Source organism: Balaenoptera borealis, assembly GCF_965194805.1.
Source record: "Balaenoptera borealis genome assembly, chromosome: 12".
NCBI classification, from domain to species: domain Eukaryota; kingdom Metazoa; phylum Chordata; class Mammalia; order Artiodactyla; family Balaenopteridae; genus Balaenoptera; species Balaenoptera borealis.
This window is the reverse complement of record NC_138869.1, coordinates 53679743-53707157: the sequence shown is the minus strand read 5'-3', so window position 1 is coordinate 53707157 and position 27415 is coordinate 53679743. Positions and strand designations below refer to the sequence as shown.

The following is a 27415-nucleotide window of genomic DNA, read 5'->3' as shown; positions in this document are numbered from 1 at the left end:
GATGGCATCTAAGACGGGCATCACAAACTCACCTTGTCCAAAAAGTCTTTTCCTCCAAACCTGTTTGAATAGACTGCCTTTCAGATTTCAGTAGATGGCAACCCCATCCTTCCAGTGGCTCAGGTCTAAACCTTAAGTGTTATCTTTTTTCTCACACCTGGAAGCCATTCTATAAGCAAAGCTTACTGGCTCTATCTTCAAAATATATTTGGAATCTAACCACTTCTTACTACCTTCACTACTATCTGAATTATTGTAATACTGGTCTTCCTGATCTCATCCTTCCCCCCCTAAAGTCTATTTACAATCCAGCAGCTGAAAGTCTTCTCATTTTATTAGGAAAAATTTAAAACGTACAGCAAAGTTGAAAGATTTTACAGTGATCCCTCTGTATACCAGTAACAGAGCAGTCCTTTTCAAGATGACAGATCGTGTAGCTCCGCTGCTCAAAACTCCTCAACAGCTTATGTCATTCAAAGAGGAAAAGCCAATTTCTTACCATGGTCTACAAGACCCAGCACGCTCTGGTCCCTGCTACCATTCCTCCCTCTTGTCCATTACTCTTCAGCCACACTGGCCTCCTCTTTGCTCCTCAAACACGGTAAGTACATTCTTGCTTTAGGGCCTTTGTGCTTGCTTTCCCTTAGCTTGGGATGCTCTCCCCATCACAGATTTGCACAGCTTGCCTCTTTCTTTGCATCACCTCATTAGGTCTTCTCTGACTCTTCCAAATATTAGGTTGAACAGTATAACACTAATGTCATCCTACCAGGCTGTACCACATAAACTTAATATCATCCTGAGGTTAAAAAGAAAAAAGATGTAAAAAGATTAGTACTTTCATATAGTTCAAACTAATAAAATAGCAACAGCACCCTACCCTCTTATTCTTACCTGGGTTCCAATATTCTTGATAGCACTTCTCACCATCTTATGTACTGTTTATGTATTGTCTGTAAGATCCTCAAAGACAGGGAGTCTGTGCGTTTTGTCCACCACTGTGTACTCAGTGTGCAGACCAGTACTTGGCCTATAGTGCACACCCAGGTCATATTTATTTAAAGAATGAATTATTTACACTGAAGCTAGAGAGATCATTTAAAACCACAAAGTCTGATCATGTCATTCCCACTAAAAACTCTTCCATTCATTTGCATTGCTTTCAAAACAAAGATAAGAATCCTTAGGAAGCCTGTAAGGCCCTGCATGGTGGGCCTTTGGTTCTCTAGACTCATCTCACATTATCTCCCTCATTTCTTTATAGTCCCTGAGACTCTCTGCTTGTGCCATCATGAGCTCTTTATGTTCTTCCTTTCTCTTCCCCAACTTCTGCACTGAGTTCACTCTGAAGCAGTTTTAAATCTTGGCTCAGAGAATCTCTTGCTAGGAGAAGTCATTTCTGATACTTCAGATTAGGTTGAGTTCCACTTTGATGCCCTTGATTCCTGTGGTCAAAAGCTGGAAGAAGGACCTTTGTTTGTGTTTTCTTTGAAGAAAGAATTCAGCAAAGAGACCAAGATTGTGAAAAAGACAAAAGCATTTATTAGAAACAAAGTGTGTGTGGAAGGAACAAAGTATGTGTGAAAAAAAAAAAATGTGTGGAACACACAGTGAGCTCAGAGTGAGTTGCCCCCAATAGGGGCAGCTTAGATTGCTTATATAGGGGCAGTTTTCCAGATTGTCTCTGGCCAATCATCTCCATATCTTGTCCTGGTGTGGGCATGCATCTCTCAGCCAAGATGGACTCCAGCTGGCATCTTCTCCCTCCTTTTGTCCTTCCCCTAGCCTGAGGGCCTCCTCTGCACATGTGCTGGGCTGGGAAATCCACAAGAATGCACCCAATCAGGGCCCAATGCTGCTGCTGGTTTCCCATCTCAAAGCGTCATCAGGAGACCAGTTACAGCTGCTCAGCCTGGGGCCTGTCTCTCCTACCTCACCCTCATGCACCACATACCTACCCTTAGTAATACCTATTAGGATTATAAAGTTAATTTTGTGTGATCATTTATCTCCCTTACCAGACAGTAAGTTTCCTGAGAGAAGGAAACACAGCTTTCTTTTTAACTTTTCCTTGAATCCCTAGCATCTAGGAAGTATCTTGGCACATAGTAAGAGCTTAATACTCACTTAAAAAATAGATCCTGTTGTGTTCCGATGTTACTAGTGCCTAACTGGGGGCCTGGTATACAGTAGATGAGTAAGTTTGCTAAATGAGCTGTAATATGAAGAATGTTTGATTACTCATTTACAATGTATATACGATGCAGAAGAGCCATCATTTGATTATCTGTGATTAGGCATTTATACATAACTGATACCTACACGAATTTCCAAATTCTCCCTTCTCATCAAACTTTCCTCATCACTAAGTCTGAAGAAAGTAACTTACACTTCTTCTCTTTCCTTCGTTTGCTCTCTGGTGGAGTAAAGGACGAGCTGCTCTGGCTAGGAGAGTCCATATGGAGCTAGAATTAGCCTAAGTGAGATCTGGCTTCCGAACCAACAGACCGCAGCATTCTCATTTGGATAGTTAGATGTTTACAAACTTTTTTTTTTCCCAGTCAAATGAGGACCTTTGCATTCTTTTACTTTAATAGCAATCTCTTTGAAAACATTTCAGTGGTCAGAGGATGTATTAAAACACACACGCAGGTTGTATAAATTTATAGGTTTATTAGGGCAGGAAGACTTGGAACAATATAAGCAGAAAAAACAAAAATCTTACAAATAAATCACTTTTAAGTGTGTTGACCCACAGAATTTTTTAGTAAACTTGTAATTCCAGATGAATACTGTGGCAAGCTTATTGATATTGTCATCTGCTAATTAAGGAAAGGGAGAAGAGCCAGATATAACAGAAATGAATTGTTGCAAAGTGGTAATTTTCTGATATGATGAAACACAAAAAGAAACTAAAAATCTAAAGATAGCAAGATGTCAATTTCTTAGTTTTAATAATGTATTATAGGTTATGTAAGATGCTGCCAACGGGGGAAACTGGGTAAAGAGTACACAGGACTTGTCTGTACTATTTTTGTAACTTCTTGTGAGTCTATAGTTATTCCCCTCCTCCACCCCCAAAAAAAGGAAAGCAAGAAAAAATAGGAAATCTAGATAATAAATAATGTTTGGAAAGACAACTTAAAGCAAATATACATAGTCAGCAGTCACAGACTGTTGCTTTGCTAGGTTTCCATAGGTTTGTAAGGAGTTAACCAAAATTTTAAAAATTCTTCCAAAGTGTGCTACATAAATACACTTTACTAATAAAAATATTGGGCTCTGAAAAGTAGCGTCCTATTTTTAATGTTTGAACTAATGTTTTCCAGAGATGTGTGTAGAGTGAAACATAGTATTGTGTTTGCAAAAGTTAATTTTGTGAAAGCCACAAAAATGAGTGTTTGCTCTTGAGAAAGGAAAATTTGTATTTCTTGACATCATCAAAGAAAAATGTGAAGGATCTGATATGAAATGAACAAAAATGTACAAATCCTACCACCTCATTGCTCAAAACCATATAAATACTTTCAAATTTTTCCTTCATCTATTAATATGTCCCTGGAGCGGACAGCCCACACAGACCTGGGGGCATTCACATGTCAGAATATTCCATAAAGATTTGGGAACACATATTTTTGGCAGAAAGAATGTGCAGGGAAAGACTGCTTGTGAAACAGTTCAGAGTGATGCATTTAGTCAGGATCCCCTTGCAATGACAAAACGTTAGTGTCATACTTTATAACATTCTTGGGAGCCTTCAAAAGACACATGCCATCATGAACTTTTTAAAAATATTTATTTATTTGGATGTGCCAGGTCTTAGTTGCGGCATACAGGATCTTTAGTTGCTGCATGTGGGATCTAGTTCCCTGACCAGGGATTGAACCCGGGCCTCCTGCATTGGGAGTGTGGAGTCTTAGCCACTGGACCACCAGGGAAGTCCCCATTGTGAACTTTAAAACAAGTGGAATGGTTTTTTTGGCAACAGATAGCAAATATCCTATAGTGGGAGAAGTAAAAATACAGAGAAGTTCCAAAATTGCCTCATACCACTCTACCTTAAAGTATACTCTCATAATAAAATTATAAGAGCAACATAGAAATTTGCTTGGCCGGACACTTCATTTATATTTCCTTTTTAAATATTAAAGTACAGCAATATGGCATAAAGTAAAAGGGGAATTAGGGCCAGAAAGACTAGAGTTTCAAATTCTGACTCTCAGCTACTAGTTTTGTTACCTTAGGCAAGTCATAATTGCTCTGAATCTCAATGTCTTTGTTACTAAAATGGGTATAATAATCCCCATATCTCAAGGTTGGTCCTAGTACTGAAAGGAATAATATATTTAATAGCTTAGTACAATGCTGTGCAAATAGTAGGTAGTCGATAAGTGTGAGCTTCCTCCCAGTTTTCCCAGAAGATATGGCAAAACCTTTCTTTCTCTGTTTGGTATAAGCCAAAACAAGTGGCTAAGGAGTAAAATAAAAAAAAGTAAGAGCATCTAATCCTAATATTACCCAATCTTTCCATTAATTATGCAGTTATATAAACTTAAACTAGTATTTAATAAACATTATTGGATTTATTGGTATTATTCAGGTACCTGAATAGGTTCTCTCTTGAAAGTCCGCTTTTTATTTTATCTTTAACTGATTTAGCAAAAATATGTCATTAATCCTTTTATTCAGATCATAACATAGTATGATCTTTCGGGAATATTAAGCCCCTCTTGATCCCAGGTGAAAACCATAGTTTCAGTATTTGCTCACAGGTCTGAGCAAAATAGTGACATGGAAAGAGAAAGCGCGAGGTTAGAGATTTTGTCTTTCAAGGCTGATGGTATGATAATTCTCCTGTGATGAAGCCACCTGTTGATGTCTCACTGCCTAGAGACCAAAGTTCCCTAGTTCATGCCTCCCTCGCAGTGCTATACTCCAGCCCTCGTGAACTCTAAAGGGAGAGCAAGCCTTCTGAAATCGCAGGGGTGGGCAGCAGAGAAACAGCCCTTGGAAGGCATTAGAGCCAGGTTCTTAACATGGAATTGTGGGCTTATTCAGGGGGTTCTGGAACCTACAGTCCCTGGATGTAAAGTGGTGTCGAAGTGTATTTCGTGCCTTCTTCCCAGGAGGCTGCTCAACTACCACTTCCCTCTAGAGGTCTTCAACCTGCCAGAGGTCTCGCCCACAAAATCTCTCATCACCTTTGTGTATTTCCTGCGGCGCCGCACCGCAATCTGTCATTGCCTTGTTTGCTTAAATCCGTCTACCCTACTAGAAGATGAGCTTCCCAAAGCGCAGGACCCTGGTCTTTCTCCAGGGCCTTGAACCTGGTGGATCTCGAGAGATACTTCCGGAATGAAGGACAGGTCCGTGTCCATCAGATATTTAACGGACTCTATATTCTTCCCCCCTCGCCCCCAGCATTCTTCTCCGGAAATCATTTCAAAATCATTCATTTTGGAAATAAGGCTGTCAGCATTTCGACCACACCCACCCACCTTCGTTCCTACCGTTAGAACTGCCACCCGGGCCCACTCACCCAAGCCCATTAGGCCGGACAGTTTGGAGGTGACCAGGGCAGGGGCTGCCTCGAACGGGCACGCGCATCAATTCACATTCCCGGACCCGGTCCTGGGGGCGGAGGGGTTGGGTGGGCCCCGCGGGCCCGGAGGAGCCACCTCGGGAGGCCGCCCGGGCCTCCACCTTACCCGCGGTCCCAAACCTCTTTCCCACAGGCGGTGCGCAGCCGGCCGCTGAGGGACAAGCCCGTCCCGCAGCGCGCGCCACCGCGACCACAACTGCTTCCGGGTGAGCGGGTCGTCGACACTGTGGCCCCGCCCCTCCTCCTCCTCCGCCGCCCGCCGCTCGGGCTGCGGCTCCTCCTGGGGGCCGGTTCCCGCTGTCTCAGCCGCGGCGCCGAGGGACATCGGCGTGACTGACTGACCGGCTGCCGGCGCCGGGAGCCGCCGCATCCAGCCCGGTCCGCCTGGCCGGGGACCCAGGACCGAGTCCGCCCCTCGCGCCCCTCGCCTTTCGCCCCGGCGGGCTCCCGGCCGGCGAGCTGCGCTCCGGCCCTTCCCGGGCGGCGTCGCAGCCATAGCCCGCGCCCGGAGACAGGTAAGGGCCGCTCCTCCCGCCGGCCAGGAGGGGAGTGAGGAGCGGGGCCGCCTTCCCGGCCTCTGCAGCCCGGCGAGGTCCGCGCCGCCGCGGACTCTTGCTGGGGGCCGGGCCCCCAGGCGGGCCCCGGGGTCGAGGTCGCCCCCTGCCTGCGGCGTCCTCGGGCTTCACGCCGGGTCTCGAACGCGCAGCCTCGGTCCGCGAGCGGGGACGGCGTTACTCCCATTGTGGGAGAAATGAACTCGGGCCGCTGTCTCTCCGCTTCGAGTGCTCGGGGCTCCTCCTGCTCCCCGGGCGCGGCACTCCCTCGCTTCTGTACCCGACCGGCCACTCCGGGGAAGGGTGTCAGGCCGGTGGAAGGCGTAGCGCTTTTGTGGGATTTTTTTTTTCTTCTTCCTTGACCCGAATTGAAGCGCGGGCATAACAGGCGCTTGTTAAGAGTGTCAGGGTTAATGCTTGACTAATGCGAGGTGTTATTCACACCCAGATTGTTAAGCTATATAGCTCCAGCCAGGCCTGCTTCTCGTGCCCGTGGATATCCCGCAGGAAGCTGGAGGACCTAAGGAAACCCGTGTCTTTTTCTTTCTTCGAGGGGACGGAAAAGTGCAAGTGTTTGCTCTACTTTTTCCACCGTGGGAGATACAAATATCAGGCTGCGGAGACCTGGCCAGGGAAATATTGCATCCTAAACTGTAACTCTTTGTAGCGTATTTTCTTTGAGTTTCCATTTAATGACTCAGCATTTCTGTCCTAAAAAGAAAAGCTGCAGCGTAGGTTCATTGATTAAAAGATGTATGTAAGGGTAACAGTGCCCGTTACTTAGTATGGCATCACAATGGGAAGAGAATGTGGATACAGTAATGGAACCACAGAGATGGAGAGCGGGGTGTGGATGGATCAGTTCTTAATTAGTGTTTAAAATAACATTGTTTCAAGGTTAAAATGTTTATTTGGGGGATGCTTCTGTATGAAGAGGTGCAATTGTTGGAAAAGACAAAGTGTTGCAGGTAAGGGTTAGTTGGCAGGGACTTGACGTTTGCTGTGGTTTGAAGGTCTTGCAGAATTAACCCTGTTTAACAAACATCATGCTCTGTTTAACACATGTAGAGATGATGACCCAGTACTATACTCATGTAGAATAAGAATTTCGGAAAGTGTGATTCATTTAGGAAGTTAGGTCACTCGCTTTGTGAATCATTGATATGGATCTTAAACTTGGAATAGAGGAAAGCTAGAGGTTTGTTACTGCCTGTTTAATTAGATGCTTTTGCTCATAGAAAGTGTTGTATTGATGCTTTGTTAGGTTTGTTGCTGCATATTTATTGTCATGAAGTATGGTAAGGAAATAAAAAGTGAACTTTTGCAGAAGCTTTGGATTTAGAATAGTTTGTTAGTTCCTAAGTGGATTGTTGTGATTTTACCCACTTTCTTCTTTTTTTTTTTTCCAAATGTGGGAAGATAAATGAAGGAAGATAAGTGTCCAGAAACAAAATAAATGTCGGTGAAAAGGAGAGCTACCATCTTTAAGGCAGGAAAAACTTCACTGAAAGAATCTGCGGTACACAGAAGAGTCTTGAGTGAAAGGCCTTACCCATTTGGGGGAATCTGCCCTTAAAAATGTGCAATGAGACTATGCTGAGCTCATATTTAAGTTCTGATAGACAAGAAAGTGTGTATTGAAGTGGTGATTCATTATTGGAATGAATTCGTTTTAAACTAGAAATAACTTTTTATTGCAGAAATGTAATTTGATCATTTTTGGCTTTTAAAGTGTTGCTAAGCAAAATGACTTTGAATCACAGCGTTCTTAATACTCTTAGCCTTCTTTTCTTTTTCTTCTTTTTGGAAGTCAGCTTATTTTACCTTGATTTTGATTTATAAGGAACTTTAGTTAGTTATCAGTTATAAAGTAATGGTAAGTTTACCCTGTTGGTCTTGCTTACTAAATTCCTTTAATTGTTTGACTAAATTTCCGCGTCTTATTTCCTTGGATATCCATTCTTATATTCAGAGCGTTCCCTAATGTTGCTTTTGATTTGTGTCCAGCTAATAGTGACTTAAGAGTTTCAGTTTCCAGTGAACAGCTATTCCCTTTTGGAAAATCCCTTGTGGAAACTGCCTGAACTGACAGTCCTGATAGGTAGATATGCAAGAGAAGCCTTCTTAGGTCAGGATTTAAGCATCTCCACAATGAAGGAATAAAGTGATACGGGGAATATATTTGGCAAAGTAGAGTCTTCTCTCAAAACAAAACCAAAAACTGATCTTTACTAGAAATGAGAGAGAGGGAGCAGTTTCTTGCAGAGCTGTTTGTGAATTGTTTACCCTGCTCCTAGTTTGAAGAGGAACAGAATTGATGATAATATATTAAAAAAAAAAACTCCCTATAGCGTGTTGGGAATGTCTGTGAGGATCATTTTAGAGGAAATACTGTTCTTCTGTCCTCACCATAGAAGTACTTTACATTGCACCTACAAAGTAGAGACCATTTCATAGCCTTTTCCTTTTAGGTGGTTGCTTTCTCTCTGGAGAATCTGAACAGAGAGATGGTCCTTTAACAGGAAAAATGTACCACCTTATCCAGTTTGCAAATAAAGACTTTATGACCATCATTCAAAACTCAACTTTTAAAACTTCAGAAGGAAGGAATTGAGCAAAATTTACCCTGTGAGTAAAATAACTTTGGCTTTTTCTCTATTCTTTCCTTTAAGGTAATAGATAGGATACCATTAGAAATGATTTTTTTTGTGTTGCACATTGTGCTTTCACCTTAAAAAACTTTTTGGCCTACAATAAATGAAGCCACACTTAAAAGGAATCAAACACTGGGCTAAAAACTGGGTTTATTGTATGCTAATACTTTTTCAGTTATTCTATTATATCTTTATTTTGGTTGGGGAATGGAGAGAGAATTCTGTTTCTTGTAGAAGCTCTGAGATTTGCTCCATATGTATGCTTTTGTTTTGGTCTAGTGGTGGGGAGAGCAGTAGATAAGAGTACGGGTGGTTAAGAAAAGGGAAGGGACTTCCTTGGTGGTGCGGTGCTTAAGAATCTGCCTGCCAATGCAGGGGACATGGGTTCGATCCCTGGTCCGGGAAGATCCCACATGCAGCAGAGCAACTAAGCCCTTGCGCAAACCCAGTGCAGCCATAAATAAATAAACTAATGTTAAAAAAAAGAAGAGGGAAGAAATGGCATCCATAGAAGGGGAGTGCTCACTTATGGATTCAGTAGATGTTTGTGGGACTTTTAAAAATTGCTAAGCATTTAAAAAGAAAATGTTATATGGTGAAAAGGAAGTTTTCTTTCCACAATAAACTTCTAGCCTTCTTCCCCCACCCCCTACGCCGACTACATAATCCAAGCAACCACTCTTAATGGTTTCCTGTGTATCTCTCTCCAAATTTTCTCTTACATATATAATCACCTGTGTTTAGGAGAAATGTCCTATACCTTTTATTCTTACCCTTGATATGTCTTAGAGATCATTGTATATTAGCACATATGTCCAGCTAATTTTTAAAAAGACTGGATGTCCTGCCTAGTGTAGATGAACCATAGCTTGTTCATTTTCCATAATTTATTTTAACATTCCCTATTAACAGACATTTAGGTTGTTTTTAGCTTTCCACTAACACTGCTGTAAGGAACAACTCATATGTAAGTCTTTGCTCTAGTGCATAAGTGTGTATATGGAATTTATTTCTGAAAGTGTGAGTGTAAGGTTCGGACTTAAATTGTGAAATTTTAAAAATTTATTTCAAGCTTATATTGAGATTTATTTTATAATAGAAGTTACCTTTTTTTCTTAACCTTGTAGGAGAAAAGAGTGCTTAATTACTTTGTATTCTGTATCCTCACAATTTAAAAATATACTGTAAATGTATTTTATAAGGTAATTTTAAACATTTTAGAGTGACAGCTGGGTAATTTTATTTGTACCGGTAAAGGTAAAAGTACTGTACCTTGAAGACTGTGCTATTACAGACAAACTCCTTCATTTATATTTGGTAATACTAGTTAAATGAGTGCCTTTTGTAGTAGCTTGATTGTTTTAGGATTTGATGACCAATATCAATTAAAAACATTGTATATAGTTTTACTTCTTGCCCTGCAGAAGTCTGCTGCCATATTGCTAGTCACATGGGAAATAAATGGCCTACCTTCTCTCTTCCTTTATCATCCGTAGCTTAGTCTATTCGTAATAAAATAAACCTCTGTGGGGTTTGAGATCCAAAAATCCTTTTGCAAACCAAAGTGCTATTGATGGATTAATTTCTCAAGGCAAAAGGTAGGTACAGATTTAATCTTTATTCTTCAAAGTGTTTGTGAGCAGAGTAAGGGAGGTTTACATTTTTAATTTCAATGTTACACAGCTCACTCATGACCGGGAGGAGGTTCAGGAATCTTTGCCCTTTTAAAATGAGAGAGACTAGTGGAAAAAAAAAAGTGCTGAGGGACTAACATATGAGGATGAAGTTGGAACTTGTGAGTGGCAGTTTCCCTGGCTGGTGCCCAGGGTCTATTCTGAGGCCTTGTCAAAGCGCATCTGACAGAACCCACCACATAACCACAATCTATCCTGGCCCCACTGCAAGTCAGGAAGGCCTGCGGTTTAGGAAAAGTGGCAACAACAGAAGAGGGAGCTTATAAAGGACATTTGCCTTCAGAAGATTAAGGCTAAGTTTTGGGGTGAAAATGTGCTTAGCATGCGTATCCTAGGATCCAGTTTTTTTTGGTCTTCCCTTTTTAGGGAATGAGCATGATTAAGGAAAACTAACGAGGCCAGCATTTTAGAAAAATGTGCACAAAGAAGAGCACAGGATTGTACCAGTATTGATGTCATGTCTGATTCTGAGAGTGTTTGGCGGGGATCAGTCAAATGTTTTACAACAGGGGAAAAACATTACTGTTACCCACACAGGGAGGCCGTGCCCTGAGTTGAAATAGTAGTCCAATTCAGAGACCTTTACACTTGTCCCTGGGATCAAAAGGACACTGGGAATGATGGGCTGTTTTACAGGATTATTTTGAGTTTATACAGAGAAATCAGCTTCTTCCCAAATTCTCATTCTCTTCTTCCCATAGAACTGTACAGTAGCATGTGTAATATCAGGAAGTTATCTCTTTAAACTCTTGCTTATTACCAGATGCTGTGTCCCAGCATAGCTTCCTTTCTGTACCAGGTGCTTTCTCATGAAAACCTTGGTGTTTCTGTACTTAGTGAATAAAGTACTTGGGTTTGAAGTTCTTTAACTGATCTCACTTCTTAGGCTAGAAAGCTGTTGAAGAGCTTAGTGTGCCAGTCTTTTGATCAAGGTTCATGTCACCATATTTATCCGCAGCCTTGGATTAGAGTGGAGGTTGTTTGAAGAATTTGGCATACAGACTTAATTTATAGATGCAAAGCCTGCAGATAGTTTCCTTTCTTTTGCCTTAGGTTAGGTTGACACTCCAGGAAATTGAGTTTTTCTTGCCCTCAGAAATTTGGATTGTTAGCATTTGATGATGATGATGTATTTAGTATTTAGTGTGAGGAGAAAAAATAATCGTAATATTTTTCTCTCTTCTCTATTCCTATTATCTGGTTTATTCCTATTATCTTATTATATCCCTTCCCTTTTTCGGCCTTCCCCTCCTCCTCCTAAAAGAGTGGGATTAGAACAGCGCAGAGGGGAGAGAGCGGAAAAGAGGTTGGGAAAACCTTGGAGTGCAACGGCTTATCAGGGTGTTTTTATTTTCTCAGAAGTAGATTATTACTTTAAAATCATAGTCATCTTTTTCCAGTGCTTTCAATTTGAACCCTCTATATCTTAGTTTTCTTTCATTATGAACACCAAAATTTTAACTACTTTTGATACAAAATGTCTTTACTGCTTTAGGAAACAAATTTAACTTTTAAGTTGCTTGTTCTGATCACATTGTTATTCTTTCTACATCTCCCACTTTCCTCAATAGAAACATTTTAACAGCTAGGAGCAGTTTTTTGGCTGTCTGATTTCTATCTTAAGTAGAGTATGCTGTGTGCAGAGGATTAGGATGTTAAAATGTTTATTTCTCTGTTAAATGGTTTAATCATTTATGATAACAAACAATATAATTATTGCATTTATTGTAATATTTATTGTATAATTAAAATATAATTAGTAAGCATACATGTTGTTTCTATTAAAAAAAAAAAGTATTCCAGTTAAGTGATGCATAGATTATAGGACTAAAAATAGGGGGAAAAAAATTCATTGTAGGTTTAGATGAGATGTTTTTCCCCTATCACAGTTATCACTATGTCTAAGTGGATAGTCAAGGAAATGAGAGGGTCACTGTCCTCCTGTCTTACTACACTCATCTTTTGCTCTCTATCCAAAGTGGTTTTTTAGTTGTGGTAAAATACACATAACATAAAATTTACCATTTTCAGCATTTTAAAGTATACAATTCAGTGGCATTAAGTACATTCACATTGTTGTGCAGCCATCACCACCATCCATCCCCAGAACTTTTTCATCCTCCCAAATGAAAACTCTGTGCCCATTAAACAATAATCCTCATTCCCCCCAGCCTCTGGTAACCACTATTCTACCTTCTGTCCCTATGAATCTGACTACTCTAGGTACCTCATATAAGTGGACTCATGTGGTATTTGTCTTTTAAAAACTAGTTTATTTCCCTTAGCATAATGTCCTCAAGCTTCATCCATGTTGTAGCATGTATGAAAATTTCACCCATTTTTGAGGCTGAATAATATTTCATCATATAGATATAGATATATAGCATATTTTGTTTATCCATTCACCTGTTAATGGACATTTGGGTTGCTTCCACCTTTTGGCTCTTGTGAATAATGCTGCTACGAACACAAGTGTATATCTGTTTGAGTCCCTCCTTTCATTTCTTTTGGGTATATATCCATAAGTGGAATTGCTGGATCATATAGTAATTCTATGTTTAATTTTTTGAAGAATTGCCATACCATTTTCCACAGCAGCTGTGCCATTTTACAGTGGTACAGGGTTGTAATATCTCTGCATCCTTGACACACTTAATTATTCTCTCTCTTTCTTTCTTTCTATCTTTTTTTCTTTTTAAAAATAATAGCCATCCTAATGGGTGTGGGGTGCTATCTCATTGCATTTTGACTTGCATTTCCCTAATGATTAGTGATGTTGAGCATCTTTTCACATGCTTTTTGGCCATTTGTATATCTTCTTTGGAGAAATATCTATTCAAGTCCTTTGCCCATCTTTGAATGGGTTGCTTTTGTTGTTGTTGTTGTTGAGTTTTAGGGGTTCTTTATATATTCTGGTTATTAATCCCTTATCAGATATATGATTTGCAAATATTTTCTCCCATTCCATAGGTTGATTTTTTTTTACTCTGTTGATAGTGTACTTTGATGCAGAAAAGTTTTTTTTTTTTAATTAATAGCTACTTTATTTATTTATTTATTTATTTTTAGCTGTGTTGGGTCTTCATTTCGTGCGAGGGCTTTCTCTAGTTGCGGCAAGCGGGGGCCACTCTTCATCGCGGTGCGCGGGCCTCTCACTATCGCGGCCCCTCCCGTTGCGGGGCACAGGCTCCAGACGCGCAGGCTCAGCAGTTGTGGCTCACAGGCCCAGTTGCTCCGCGGCATGTGGGATCGTCCCAGACCAGGGCTCGAACCCGTGTCCCCTGCATTAGCAGGCAGATTCTCAACCACTGCGCCACCAGGGAAGCCCCACAAAAGTTTTAATTTTGAAATCCACTTCATCTAACTTTCCTTTTGTTGACTGTGCTTTTGGTGTCCTATCTAAGAAATTATTGCTATATCCGATGTCAGGAAGCTTTTTGTGTATGGACAGTTTAAGCTCTTACATTTATTTCTTTGACCTACTAAGGGTTAATTTTTGTATATGGCATACACTAAGGGTCTAACTTTATTCTTCTGAATATGGATATCCAGTTTTACCAGCACCATTTGTTGAAAAGACTGTCCATTCCCCATTAACTGATCTTGACACCCTTGTTGAAAATCATTTGACAACATGTGCCGGGTTTATTTTAGTGCTATCTATTATATTCTGTGGTCTATATGTCTCTCTTTATGCCAATACCACACTGTTTTGGTTACTGTAGCTTCCTAGTAAATTTTGAAATCAGGAAGTGTGATACCTCCAACTTTGTTCTTCTTTTTCAAGATTGTTTTGGCTATTCGGGGTCCCTTTAGATTCCATAGGAGTTTTAATGTTGGGATGGGTTTTTCTATTTTTGCGAAAACTGTCATTGGGATTTGATAGAGATTGCATTGAATCTGTAGATTTCTTTGGGTATTTGACTTTTTAACAATATTAAGTTTTCCAATCCATGAACCTGAGGTGGCTTTCCATTTATTTATGTGTCCTTTAATTTCTTTCAGCAATGTTTTGTAGTTTTCAGTGAACAGATCTTTTGCCTTCTTGGTTAGGTTTATTCCTAGTATTTTGTTCTTTTTTCCTATTGTAAATGGTATTGTTTTCTTAATTTCTTTTTTGGTTTGTTCATTGTTAGTGTATAGAAATGCAACTGATTTTTTTGTGTTGATTTTGTATCCCTACAACTTTGCTGAATTCATTCATCCACAGTTTTAAAAGCAGTTGTATTTGTTTTCTATGTTGTATAACGAAGTACACAAATTTAGCAACTTAAAAAAACACACATTTATTATCCTACAGTTTCTCTGGGGCAGGAGCCTGAGCGAGGTTGAACTGGGTCCTCTGCTTAGGGTCTCATGAGGCTGCAATCAGATGTTGGCTGGGCTGAATTCTCACCTGAAGACTCAACTGGGGGAAAATTTGCTTCTAAGCTCACTTAGATTTTTGGCAGAATTAATTTTCTTGTGGTTTTATGACCGAGGCTTCTTGCTTACTAGAAGTTACTTCATCATATAGAGGCTATATTCAAGCTCCTAAAGGCTTCTCTCAGCTTTTTAAATCTTTTTTTTTTTCTGGGGAGGGGACTGTGTTGCGTCTTCATTGCTGCACATGGGCTTTCTCTAGTTGCGGCGAGTGGGGGCTACTCTTTGTTGTGGTGCGCGGGCTTCTCATTGTGGTGGCTTCTCTTGTTGCGAAGCACAGGCTCTAGGCACACAGGCTTCAGTAGTTGCAGCACATGGGCTCAGTAGTTGCGGCATGCAGGCCCTAGAGCACACGGGCTTCAGTAGTTGTGGTGTGCAGGCTCAGTAGTTGTGGCACACAGGCTTAGTTGCTCCATGGCATGTGGGATCTTCCCAGACCAGGGATCGAACCCGTGTCCCCTGCATTGGCAGGCGGATTCTTAACCACTGTGCCACCAGGGAAGTCCCAGCTGCTCTCAGCTTATAGGGGCAACCTGAAGTTCTTGACCCTCTGGTGTTTCCCAGTCTCACTACTTCATCAGACCATCAAGGAGAGCCCAGAGCAAGTCTGCAGGCTAGACAGCCTTATGTAATATGACATAATCATGGGAATGACATCTCATAACCTTTGTCATATTCTGTTGGTAGAAGCAAGTCATTAGTTCTGCCCACATTCTTGGAGAGATGTTTACACAAAGATGTGAACAGCAAGAGTTGGGGGTCATGGTGGGGTGACCACCTTAGTGTCTGTCTGCCATAGCTGGTTACAAAATAGCACATATTTTATAAACCCATTTTGTGTAAAAAACATATATGTGCACTTAAAGTATCTTCAAATTGTGGGAAACTTGTTTTTTATCGTTATTTTGTGGTATTTCTTCATTGTTTCCTCCTACTTCCTCTCCCTGCAACATTCCAGTTTTGCAATTTTAAATCTGTGTTTTCATTATAACTAAATATGTATTATTTACTACTTAAGCCAAGAATTATATCGTGATTGTTTCCTTTCTTGTTTAACTTTCTTTTTTTCCCTGGGGGTTAAGGCCTTTTTTTTTTTTTTTTTTTTTTAGCTTAGTTTTCTATTCATCTTATTTTTCCCAAATGCTCCAACAGATTTTTCAAGTGTCTACTCTTTCTAATTTATTTTGAGCAAAATAATTAGTGGTTTATTTGTGAAATACCTGTAGAGAAATAGAAAACAAAAACACAGCTTCAGGAAGAATAATAAAATGAGCAGCTGCAGTCTTACTACATAGGCCAAGAAATTGAACATTACAGTATCCTAGAAGTTTCCTGTAAATATCTTTAAATGGCACCTTTTCCCCCTCCAGGTAATCATAATCCCATTTTACACGTTAATCACTCTTTTGGGACCATTCCCTGCCTAGCCCTGCAGTCCCATCCCTCCCTCCAAATATGTATTCCTAATCAATACATGGTTTAATTTTGAGAAACTGAATAGTTTGACCACCTTTTTGTGTCTGTTAGTCAAGTTAGGCTAACCTACTGTAACAAACAAACCCCCAGGTTTCAGTGGTTTAACACGTTAAAGCTTATTTCTCACTCACATCTCTGCTGTGAGTTGGGAAGCACTGGCAAAGGAGTAGTTGGTTCCACAGAGTCACCCAGGGACTCAGGCCCCTTTCATCTAGTGACTCTGCCATTCCCTGGGGCTCAAAGACTTTCAGTTTCACTGAGCTTCTGCATCTGGCTGGCAGATTTGAGGACAGAGAGGGAGTGTGGTAGATTCCATGGGAAGTTTGATGGGCCTGGACTAATACATATGTCACTTTTGTCCACATTCCATTGGCCCGAATTCAGTCAAATGGCTGTACTTAATGCAAGGAAGGTTGTGAAATGTAGCATAGCTGTGGGCAGAAAAGGGAAATGACCTTGGTGAACAATAGGCCAGTTTCTACCATAGTATGTATCCCTAAGCAGTGTCTTTTTTTGGACAGTTTTGAAAACCTGAATGGCAAATATAAACCTAGCTATGAACAGAAAGGTCCATATTGCCACTATTAAATGAAGGCTCACAGGAGAAGATAAGCTGAACAGAGTCTTCCTTGAGTCCTTTCTGTTAAGTCCTTGGGAAAGTTTGCTTATGAGTCCTGGGAAACCATAAGACTCATCACAATCAGGGCACCTGGCAGAGCTGAAGTTTTTACAAGGTACTAAATATCTAGAAGAAATATGGTTGGGGAAGTACACTGCTCTTTCTAAGCAGTTCCTGCTCTAGCCGTTAGGAATAGGTAAAAGCAAAATGTGTCCATGGTGTGAAATAAGGCCTCAGCCAATCTAGGCACCTGGGGGTAGGACAGCGGGAACTTCATCAACATGGGGTGAAGACAAAGTAAATTCAGATAAAAACCTGGGCCAGATCAGCTCATATTAAAAAGAAGTCTTAAAGGCTGTGGGGATTTGGGTGGTGACAGCCCTCTACTATGTCTCTTGAATCTCATTGCTTCAATCTGTAGCTTTCTTCCTGGGATGTCTCACCCTCTCTGGGGATCAATCCCCTTTGCCTGTTCTGTGTTGGATTTATTTCCTATATGCTAAATTTCCTCCCTTTTGATTTTTTTCTCTTTTATTAGAGATGTATCTTCTAGTAACTTATTAACAAAGGGTGTAAAAGAGGTAAATTTTTGAGAACTTGCGTGTCTGAAGTGTTTTTAATAATCAAGTATGAGAATATAACAGTGTGGCTGGGCATAGGTTGTCTGTAATTTTCTTTCAGGAATTTGAAGGCATCACTCTATTGTCTTCTTGTTGCCAGAATTACTTTTGTTTCCAGAAGACTGAAACAATTCTAATTGTTAATCCTTTATATGTGACCTGGTTTTTCCACCCCTGGAAGCTTATAAAATCATCCTTGTCCCCATGTTTGAAATTAACTATAATAATTCACTATGAAATACCTGTGGACTCAGGACTTGTGTTACATATTCTGTAGGCCCTTTGAATCTGGTGACTCATGTCCTGAACTTCTGGCAAGTTATTTTATTAATGATTTCTTTCTCTTTGTTTCTCTGTGTGTGTGTTTCTGTGTGTGTGTGTGTGAGAGAGAGAGAGAGAGAGAGAGTGTGTGTGTGTGTGTTGGGGGGATGGGGGTAGTGGATGAACAGGTATGGGAGGGTCAGTTTCTCTTTATTTTTATAAAAAGGGGCCACCAACTGTTGGTATTGAGTCTTTTCTGAGCAGAAGTGATGTGTCTAGAGTGGACCTCATTGCCTGTGTCTTTAGGTTGGAGTAGCACTTGGATTAGCTACTGTCACAGCTGTGCTGTCAGCTCTGCTCTCTAATCATTCCATCATGAACATTGTACTTATATCGCATTGTATCTTGTTGACTTCTTCCTTTTATGAGCCTAATCGGTATCTTGCCTACCATTTCAGGGCATTATTTTGTCTTTCTAAGTAAGACAGGTTTAAGCTACACAAACCTGACCAATGCAGCTCAAGAGAGGGAAAATACTGTCATCTTCCTTTCTGCTATAAAAGTACCTCATGTCACCACTATTTTTTTTCCCTAGTGGGTGAGCTACATGGTGGAAGGAATCATACAGATCTTCAGGGAAACCCAAAAATTTTCAAGAATTTTGCTGTGATAATAAAAACTTGTAGACTTGAACATTGATGTTTTCCCCAAGACTTTAGAGGACATTAATGGTTGCTTCTTTGTTCTAACTTTGACCTGTTGATTTGAGTCAGAGTTTTAATTTTATTACATTTTTAAGGTTAATATAATGGTGTTCATTCTTTTTAAAATTAGCAATGTGTTTCTCATTTACTTAGAATTTGATTATGTCCATAAGTGTATTGGTTGATGTGAAATCTGTTAGAAAATTATGGTTTTACCAGAGATGACCAACATAAATTTTTATAGTCGTACTTTGCAGTTGGTCTGACAGGCTAAATGAATCTTTCCCCCTTATCAGCTTATTAATATAGTGTGAAAGTTGGTTATTCTTACAAGTTTTCATACTATGAAATAGCCACAGAATTGTAGATTTTAGCTTAAATCAGTTTTTGGTAAGGTGATTATCAACAGTATATAAAGCTTAAGAAAAAAGAAAAAAAAATTTTTTTTACATTATTGCCTTTGCCATTTATTATTCATATGTACAAAATTTTACATATTTTCAGTCATACTTTGCATGCCATTTTGTCATCTTTTTATACCTTATAGGCATGATATCAAACTTGTCCCTGTCTTTGCTTGCTTCCCATGAGTTTTCCAATGCCACAGTTTATTGCATCATGTTGACTGGCCTTGACTTAAAGCTGTTGTCAGTTTGGGTCATTTTCAGCTTAGTGTTTTGTTTTACCGTAGATTAAAAAGAAATTAAAATGATTGTCTTTATTCATGTAATTTTTTTCTTTTGTTGTATTATGTTCTAAGTTTTATTTTTGTTACTATTAGAATAGAGTTATTATGAGTATCGTCAGTAGAATTCATTCCCAATCAGAAGAAGAACCTAAGTTCTAAGACTAATTCTTTTTCCCCCTTTGGGATTTAATTCTGGTCCCTTCTATTTTATTATTAGTGGCAGAGGTTAGTTACATGCTTCTATCATATTTTGATTTTCATTTCTTTTCATGGAAGAAGTATTTCAGTAATAATTCCACATACCTCAGAAAGAAAACACACCCTTGTACAGTTCAGTAAGAGATGTTGCTACATATCTAGTTAATTGGAAATAGCGAAAAGTGCCTTCCCACAAAGTATGTAGGTCTGGTGTTGGATTAGATTTGTGTTTGAAAATGTACAGTTTCCCACCCACCTACCCACCCACCTGTGGCTCAACTAAAATTAACTTTAGCCAGGGGATTTACTTCTGAGTTTTGCTTTGCCACCTCTTTTGCTATTTTGATTTCATATCTTTTGTGGGTTTGTTTTTTTTTTTTTGGTGTCAGTTATACCTTATATTTCTGAAGCATTTTACAGTTTATAGAAACGTTTATATCCATTTGATCTTTAAAACGACCCTTGTGATGTGAGAAGAAATTTAATAAGAGAAGTTCAAGACTTGTTCATTGAAAATCACAAAACATTGTAGAAAGAAATTAAAGAAGATCTAAATGAATGGCAAGACACCCCATGTTCATGGTTTGGAATCTTAATGTTGTTAAGATGGCAGTACTCCCCAAGTTGATCTATGATTCAATATAATCCCTATCAAAATCCCTGCTGCCCCACCCCCTTTTTTTTCCCGTGCACCAGGTTTTGGTGCAGAAATAGTCATGCCCATCTTAAAATTTGTATGGAAAGATAAGGGACCCAGAATAGGCAATACAATCTTAAAGAAGAAGAACAAAGTTGGAGCGCTCATTCTTCCTAATTTTAAAACTTACTGTATAGCTACAGTAATCCAGACAGTGTAATGCTGGCATAAAGATATACATATCAATCAATGGAATGGAATTGAGGGTCTAGAAATAAACCCTTACTTTTATGGTCAGTTGATTTTTTAACAAGGGTGCCAAGACAATTCAATGAGAGAAAAAATTGTCTTTTTAACAAATGGTACTTGGAAAAGTAGATATCCACATGCAAAAGAATGAAGTTGGATCCCTGCATCACACCATATAAAAAGCTAACTCAGAATGGATCATATAAAACCTAAAACTGTAAAACTCTTAGAAGAAAACATAGGAGTAAATCTTTGTCACCTTGGGGTAGGCAGTGCTTTCTTAGCTATGCACCACCAAGGCCTTACAACAAAAGGAAAAAAAATTAGGTGAATTGACTTCCTCAAAGGAAAAACTTTTGTGCTTCAGAGAACACGATTAAGAAAGGATATGCAGAAATAGTATAAGTACATTCTCTCTGACCTCTTTACCATTTTAATTTTCCCATTGTAGTCTTTTGCCTACTTATAAGGCAGTGATTAGTATGTACATAGTACCTTGCAAATTCTCAAGAGATATTTGTTGAAAAGGGAAAAATTTAAAGTATATGATTTATTTTATTAAAATTTCCTAATTTTACAATCTCCATATTAATTACATTAAAAAAATCATATCCTTATTGCATGCTTTCATATTTCTCCCTCGTTTTTGGTTTTATCTTTGTTTTTGTCACCTGAGCTTCTATTAACCCTAGTACTTCTGCTGTTTTCTTGTTTTCTGCTTTATTTCACACTTTTAAGTGTGACCTATCTTCAACAATATATAATTTTCTCTTTCCCTTCCTTTCATTCTCTGAACATACGACCGTGTATTTCTGAGATACTTTAAAAGGCGTAGGGAAAGGAGGCCATTTGAGTGGTACTAGAACATGATTTACTTCATAGGGCAAACTGAGAATGCAATTGTTGGTAAGAGTACATCTTCCTAATTTAGGTTCTGCACAGTTGATGAAGTAGTATTATAAATCATGTTGAACATACAGCCCATTAGAGTTCATTTATTGAATAACATTGTTGGCAAGGAAGGAAGTGCACCACTGGCATGTCATCTTATGAAAAGAAGAAATGGAAAGATTATCAGTTGTGTTGTGTATATGCGAATACTATGTATTCAAAATATAAAACTTTAAAAAACATTTTTGGTAATTCTTAGGACTTCTGAATGTGGAAGTAGGAGATGTGATTATACAAGTTCGCTTCGACCCTTTACAGGCATTATATTTTATAAAAGATGAGTTTAAATTAACCGTTATAGGTTCTGATACTTTCCTGAGATTTAGTTTGTGCTTAGCATCTACCTTTCCTTGTTCTGCCAGGCCGTCCAGTGTTGACTTATGTATTTTTTGCCTCATATATATATTTTTTATTTTTTACTTTGCCTCAAGTTCTAGACATTTTTTTTTGGTCGGTTTTGTAGGTTCTGGTAATGATTTATTCATTTTGTATAATGGTCTCATCTAGATATTTGCAGAATTGATGTTTTTAACTATAATCCCTACCTCCCTTTTCCTCCCTCCCTTCCTTCCTTTTTCCTTTTTTCCTTTTTTCCTTTCTCCCCACCCAACCCTTTGCCCTTCCCCCTCCTCCATTTTTTTCTTTCAGTCCAGGAATTCCTGTTCTCTCCTTTTCCTAATCTTTATAAGGTATACATAACTATTCGTATTCTTCTATCCTGTGGTTACCTCTGCCTTCCATTTTTGTTTCAAATCAAGAGTTTTTAATTGCAATTCCCAGTTCCCAGGCCTATTGTTCATTTAGTCATCTACCTTTCTCACCGGTTACTTTTTTTTTTATAAATTTATTTATTTATTTGTTTTTTTATTTGGCTGTGTTGGGTCTTCGTTGCTGTGCGCGGGCTTTCTCCAGTTGCGGCGAGCAGGGGCTACTCTTCGTTGCGGTGCGCGGGCTTCTCATTGCAGTGGCTTCTCTTGTTGTAGAGCACAGGCTCCAGGTGCACGGGCTTCAGTAGTTGCGGCATGCAGGCTCAGTTGTTGTGGCTCGCGGGCTCTCTAGAGTACAGGCTCAGTAGTTGTGGCACACGGGCTTAGTTGCTCTGTGGCATGTGGGATCTTCCCGGACCCAGGCTTGATTCTGTGTCCCCTGCATTGGCAGGCAGATTCATAACCACTGCACCACCAGGGAAGCTCTCACCGGTTACTTTTTTCCTAATACTTTATTATAAAAAAATTCAAACATACAAAGAAGTTAAGGGGACTCCCTGGCCGTCCAGTGGGTTAGGAATCTGCACTTTTACTGCAGGGGCCCAGGTTCGATCCTGGTCTGGGAACTGAGATCTTGCAAGCCTCACAGCACGGCCAAAAAAAAAAAAGGTTGACAGAGGTCTGTGAACGCTCATGTACCTACCACCTAGATTCTACTATTAATATTTTATTATACTTTGTCACCTATATATTCCTTTATCCATTCTTCTATCTATCCATTATTCTGTCTTTTTTGTTTTTGTTTTTGGATGCATTTCAAAATAAGTAGCAGTTATAAGTACACTTCAACCCTAAATATTTCCACATGTGCATCGTTGACTAGAGTTCAGTATTTGTTTAGAGGACTTTTTCTTTTGAGGTGGAATTTATATAGAAAGATATGCACAGATCTTAAGTGTACCATTTAATGACCTCTATCTTTCCTTCTAAGTCAATTGTGTTCTAATAAGTTCTAATAAGAGGACTAGCACTAACTAAGAGCATTATAAGGCCATACTACCAAAACTTGTGTATTCATTTGGATTTTCCAAAAAAGACTTTGAATACCACAGAGTACCTTAAAACTTTCTTCTTATTTTTGTTTTTATTACGTAAATGTGCTACAGTATAATGATTATAGTTAAAAGTGTTTTTATTTTTTCCATATTGTTCCACACTTCACCAAAAATTCTTAGTATGGCCAATGATATCATATGATGCATGCTGGAATAACTAACTTGAGGATACTTTTATTTAGTTAAAAATATGAAATTTTAAAGAAAGGCTACAATGGCTCTTTTTCCAGCTTCATAAGCTAAATATGTAAAAGAGCTAGTTAATTCAAGACACTGAACATTTCTGGAGTGCTTTGTGGTCTTTTAAGTGCTTGCATTTATCTTAACTCATTTGAGCCTCACATTAGCCGTGTTAGGTAGTTGGGACAGTTGTTATTTCTGCTCTCTGGATGAAGAAAGCAAGGCATAGGCAGTGGGAAGAACAAAGCAGCAGTTGGTCATACAACCAGTTGAACTCAGATCCTCTCACTTTAAATCTTGTCCAACGGCAACAACTACAATCACACTAATTCTTTAGTTCAGGTGCTATTCTGGATCCTTGGATTTGCTTATGAATAACTAACAAATGTCTTATTGTGCAGACTAGGGTCAACTGTAATGACAGGGCTGACGCGAAGACTTATGCCAATATTTTGAATTCTCTATGATGAAATATTTAGATATAAGGCAACCGCAACCATCAGGATCTAGACAGAACTATCTAAGTGTGCTATATTTAGAGTATGGCACACTGATATTCTGTTCTCACAAGAGTGAACAATATCATGATTGAAATGCCACTTAATGTGGCAAAATGCCTATTTTTCAGAAATGTATTACATGAGAAGCTTATTGGAGAGAGAAAGCATAATTGATATACCTGTTTTGGAAGGTTTATATTCCACAACATCCTTTCTTTCCTTTAGGTAGACAAATACTTAATGACAAAACCATCTGGAGAAAATCAGCTTGACATTGGGTAAGGAACTTAACAAAAAGCAGTCAGTTTTGTTCTTGTCAGTGGATGTAAAGGTTTAGCTCTTGGTTTAGTTGATAGCACTAAGGAAAAGCTGGAAGGAATTAACATGGCTCCAGATGAAAAGTGTTCTTGAGAAAACCTCCTTGGAATAGAAACTTACTGAAAGTCCTTTAGAATCAGAAACCGGAACTAATTTATTCGAGGTCACCTTTGAGTCTGTACCTTTAATTTTGTCATTTTGTTGAAAAGTAGTTTTCTATCAACTGTGCCAGAAATCTTATTTTGTTTAAGGTTTCCCCCTATCACTGGTGTAGAATGTTCTGGAGTTGTTAGAAGATAGTTGCATAGGAGCTGAAAACTAGATTTTTCTGATATTAGTAAGTGTGTCTGCTTACAGAATACAAATAATATAATTTTTTTTAAAAGCACTAGATTGTTTTTTGAAATAGGTAATGGTCGATCTGCCTCATGTGCAAATGAAAAAGGTGACAGGACCTGGCCAGTCATGCATGTAAACACCTGGGTACCCTTGTAGATAGCACACGGAGGATAAGGAAGACAGATGGGAAGTTCCCATTTCCTGCTCATTAGCCTGTGCCTCCGGCCCTTTCACTGTCATCTTTCTCTCAGGGTGGGTTAGCCTGGAGCTTGTTGAAACAGTTTTGTTTTTTAGGCGTTTTTAAGAAAAGATAATTCTTTATGTAAATCTGCGTGCTAGGAATATCCTGGCAGCTCTAAGGTCTAAGACAGTGTTAGTTGAGAAAGATGGAAATTGGATTACAGGGAAAGAGGAGAAAGAAATCCTACATTCAAAAGAGCACCACCAGCAGTGGCTTCAGATTGTGTGTCTCAGCTGTGCAGTATATTGAGCCTAATTTGGGTGTGATCCACTTTGGGGCCAGTTTATTCTTTGATATGAATGTTTTTATTTTTAAATGCATCCCTTTTTCTTTAAAATGCTATTGAAATTTTAAAGAATCAAGAAGAAAAAAATGCGTCCATAATCTCGTCCTCGTAACAAAACTACTGTTAAGCTTTTGCTACACTTCCAGCCAAATCTTTCTTCTGTAATTATTTTTGTGTGTCTGGAATTAGAAAATGCCTGTTTTTGTGAAATGCCTGCTTCTGTGAAATGTCTTTTAGTGAGTCCTTGGAAAGTTGGCTGAAGGACAAATATTAGATGATACCACAGTGCATCAGCTAAATTGTCACTCCAGTCTGAAAAGGAACTTTGTGTTGCATGCTGCTTTTTTCTCAGTGGGTGACTAATATTTGTAGAGCATTACTATTAAATAAGTGAATGATTTTTAAAATGATGCTGAAGATGAGGATGATGGGAGACTTCTGAAAAAACTCCTCTGTGCTTTCCAGAAATTGTCTTGATTGGTGGCTAGAAGTTATCCGCTGCTGCTTTCACATATACATTCTTTTTTTTCTTCCATTTCCATTTAAATGAATCCTTTTCTTGTATCAGATATATTTTCTATGGCAGAATAATAAACTGTCTTCAGTCTTCATTCTGATTGACAAATATACAGTCAGCTATGTGGGAATAAAAATGGTGTCAGCTAAGATGGGAATGGCCTGAATTTTCATTGGAGAGAACTTTTTTGGAAGAATGGATTGATGAAGTGGTTCTGTTTTATTTTGCTTGAATCAAGTCAATTCCAATACATTAAAGTCACTTGTACTTTTCATATAGTTCATACTATTAGGATAAACTTACTTGAGATTTTCTTTGTGACTCACTGTGTAATGAAATTTCGCCAGTCTATTTTGATAAAGCTAGGGAAAAAGATTAAGTTAATGGATATTTCACTAAATGAGCAGTACTTCTCAGGAATGTGTATAGGAGAGAAGGAGGTCATATAAATTGGGATGCATTCTCAGGAGTATTTTTAATTTCGTATACCATGTGTTAGAAAGCTTAGATGGTCTTTATCATCCTTGTTATTTAATCCTGGCAGATGAATTTTTCTTCTCTCTTTTGTAAAAATACATCTATCTTATAATAATAACAATAAAAATAGACCCATAGATATATATTCTGAGTTGTTGGCCTGTGTCATCGCTGTTTTGTTCATCAAAGTATCTTTGGCACCTCCCATAGTACCTACCTGGCAATAGCAGGCACTCAGAATTTGTTGCCTAGAGGGTGTTGGTTATTGCTAATTGCAGAATAATAAATCTTCATTTGTTTTTTGTGTGTTTTTTTGATGTGGTAATGGTTTAAGTGGAATTGTTTCTTGAATTACACTAAAAGCCAACTCACCCTTGTAGCTTTAAGGCTCTATATTAAAATTTCTTGAATATGTGCTCTCAAAGTTTTAGGCTGAATGACTTTTCTGAAATGTTTTTGACTTTGGAATGGAAATAGATTTTAGAAATAGCTGTAGTAACTTTAACCTGTTAAGTAGAATTACTGCTCTTTGCAGTTTTCTGAGGCTAATATGATAATGCATTCTGTGTTTAGCATGGTAAAAAGAGTTAGGAGGTTTAGTAGTTAGTATAAATTTAAATATTCTAAAATTTATTGAAATAAATTGATAGTGGAGGACAAAGTGGTGACTAATTTCTTTAATTTATACATAAATATATAAATATTATTTCTCTTTGTTGAAAGTATAAATGAGCATTAAAAGTGCATAAAGAGAAGCATCCTAAATTATTGTTTCTTTTTATTTCAAGGCTGAAAACAGTGAAGTCACTTTCCACAGTTAAAAGACTATTAAGAAGACAAGATGGGGACTCCTGGTTCTGGAAGGAAAAGAACACCTGTGAAAGACCGATTTTCTGCAGAAGATGAAGCTTTGAGTAGCATTGCCAGAGAGGTATGTCTGGAAGACCCCTCTCAACACTGAGTTGTACAGATGAGAATGTTACAAAAATTCCAGGTGGGGGTTGGAGATATATACAGACATTCATTCATTGAGCTAGTTTCAGAATGTTTACTATAAATAAGATGTTAAATATGCCCTCTAAAATACTGTATTAGAGTAAAATACAGTTACTGTCTCTTTTCTTGGATATTTATTCAACTCATTTAAAATTAATTTTTCATTTTATTTTTGTGGATTAGTTGACTTCCAGGTATTTGTCCTGATGTTTTGAAATTTATAATTAATCTTCATTATTGAAACTTAAGGTAATTAGAATGTTGAAGATATGATAACTATATTACAAAAATGCTCATTGGGCTCTACAGTTAATATATTCCAGGAAGCACTGTATAAATGTTAACAGAAATAATCCTTATTTGGTGTCTGCTCAGATTCAGTGTCTTAGCTGTTTTTTGAATAATTGCAG

At 38.7% G+C, this 27415-nt stretch overlaps 2 protein-coding genes across 34 annotated transcripts in view; one reads left to right on the top strand and one right to left on the bottom strand.

Annotated features, from left to right (window-relative positions):
- Window positions 1-316: 316 nt before the first annotated feature.
- On the bottom strand, window positions 317-26937 carry LOC309608509 (uncharacterized protein; the record flags this gene model as incomplete). 5 transcript variants are annotated; one of them, XR_014232925.1, is made up of 3 exons in its annotated part: window positions 317-1815; window positions 5540-6127; window positions 26807-26937. XR_014232925.1 is itself a non-coding variant. In XM_082348788.1 (2 exons), 2 exons carry the CDS (start codon window positions 6096-6098, stop codon window positions 1693-1695), a joined length of 513 nt encoding a protein of 170 aa, XP_082204914.1. In that variant the 3' UTR covers window positions 317-1692. The 5 variants fall into 5 exon arrangements, 2 of the variants coding, with proteins under 2 accessions (XP_082204914.1, XP_082204915.1); XR_014232926.1 differs by having other exon boundaries at window positions 317-799; XR_014232927.1 differs by lacking the exon at window positions 26807-26937 and having other exon boundaries at window positions 317-799; window positions 895-1815; window positions 5709-6098.
- The window catches only part of LRRFIP2 (LRR binding FLII interacting protein 2), a 101767-nt gene continuing 101153 nt past the window's right edge, over window positions 26802-27415 (top strand). For all 29 annotated transcript variants that reach the window (XM_082348526.1, XM_082348523.1, XM_082348521.1 and 26 more), the window contains exon 1: window positions 26802-26940. In XM_082348526.1, coding sequence (XP_082204652.1) covers window positions 26851-26940 — 90 coding nt within the window. In that variant the 5' untranslated portion in view covers window positions 26802-26850. The remainder of the gene's footprint in view (window positions 26941-27415) is intronic.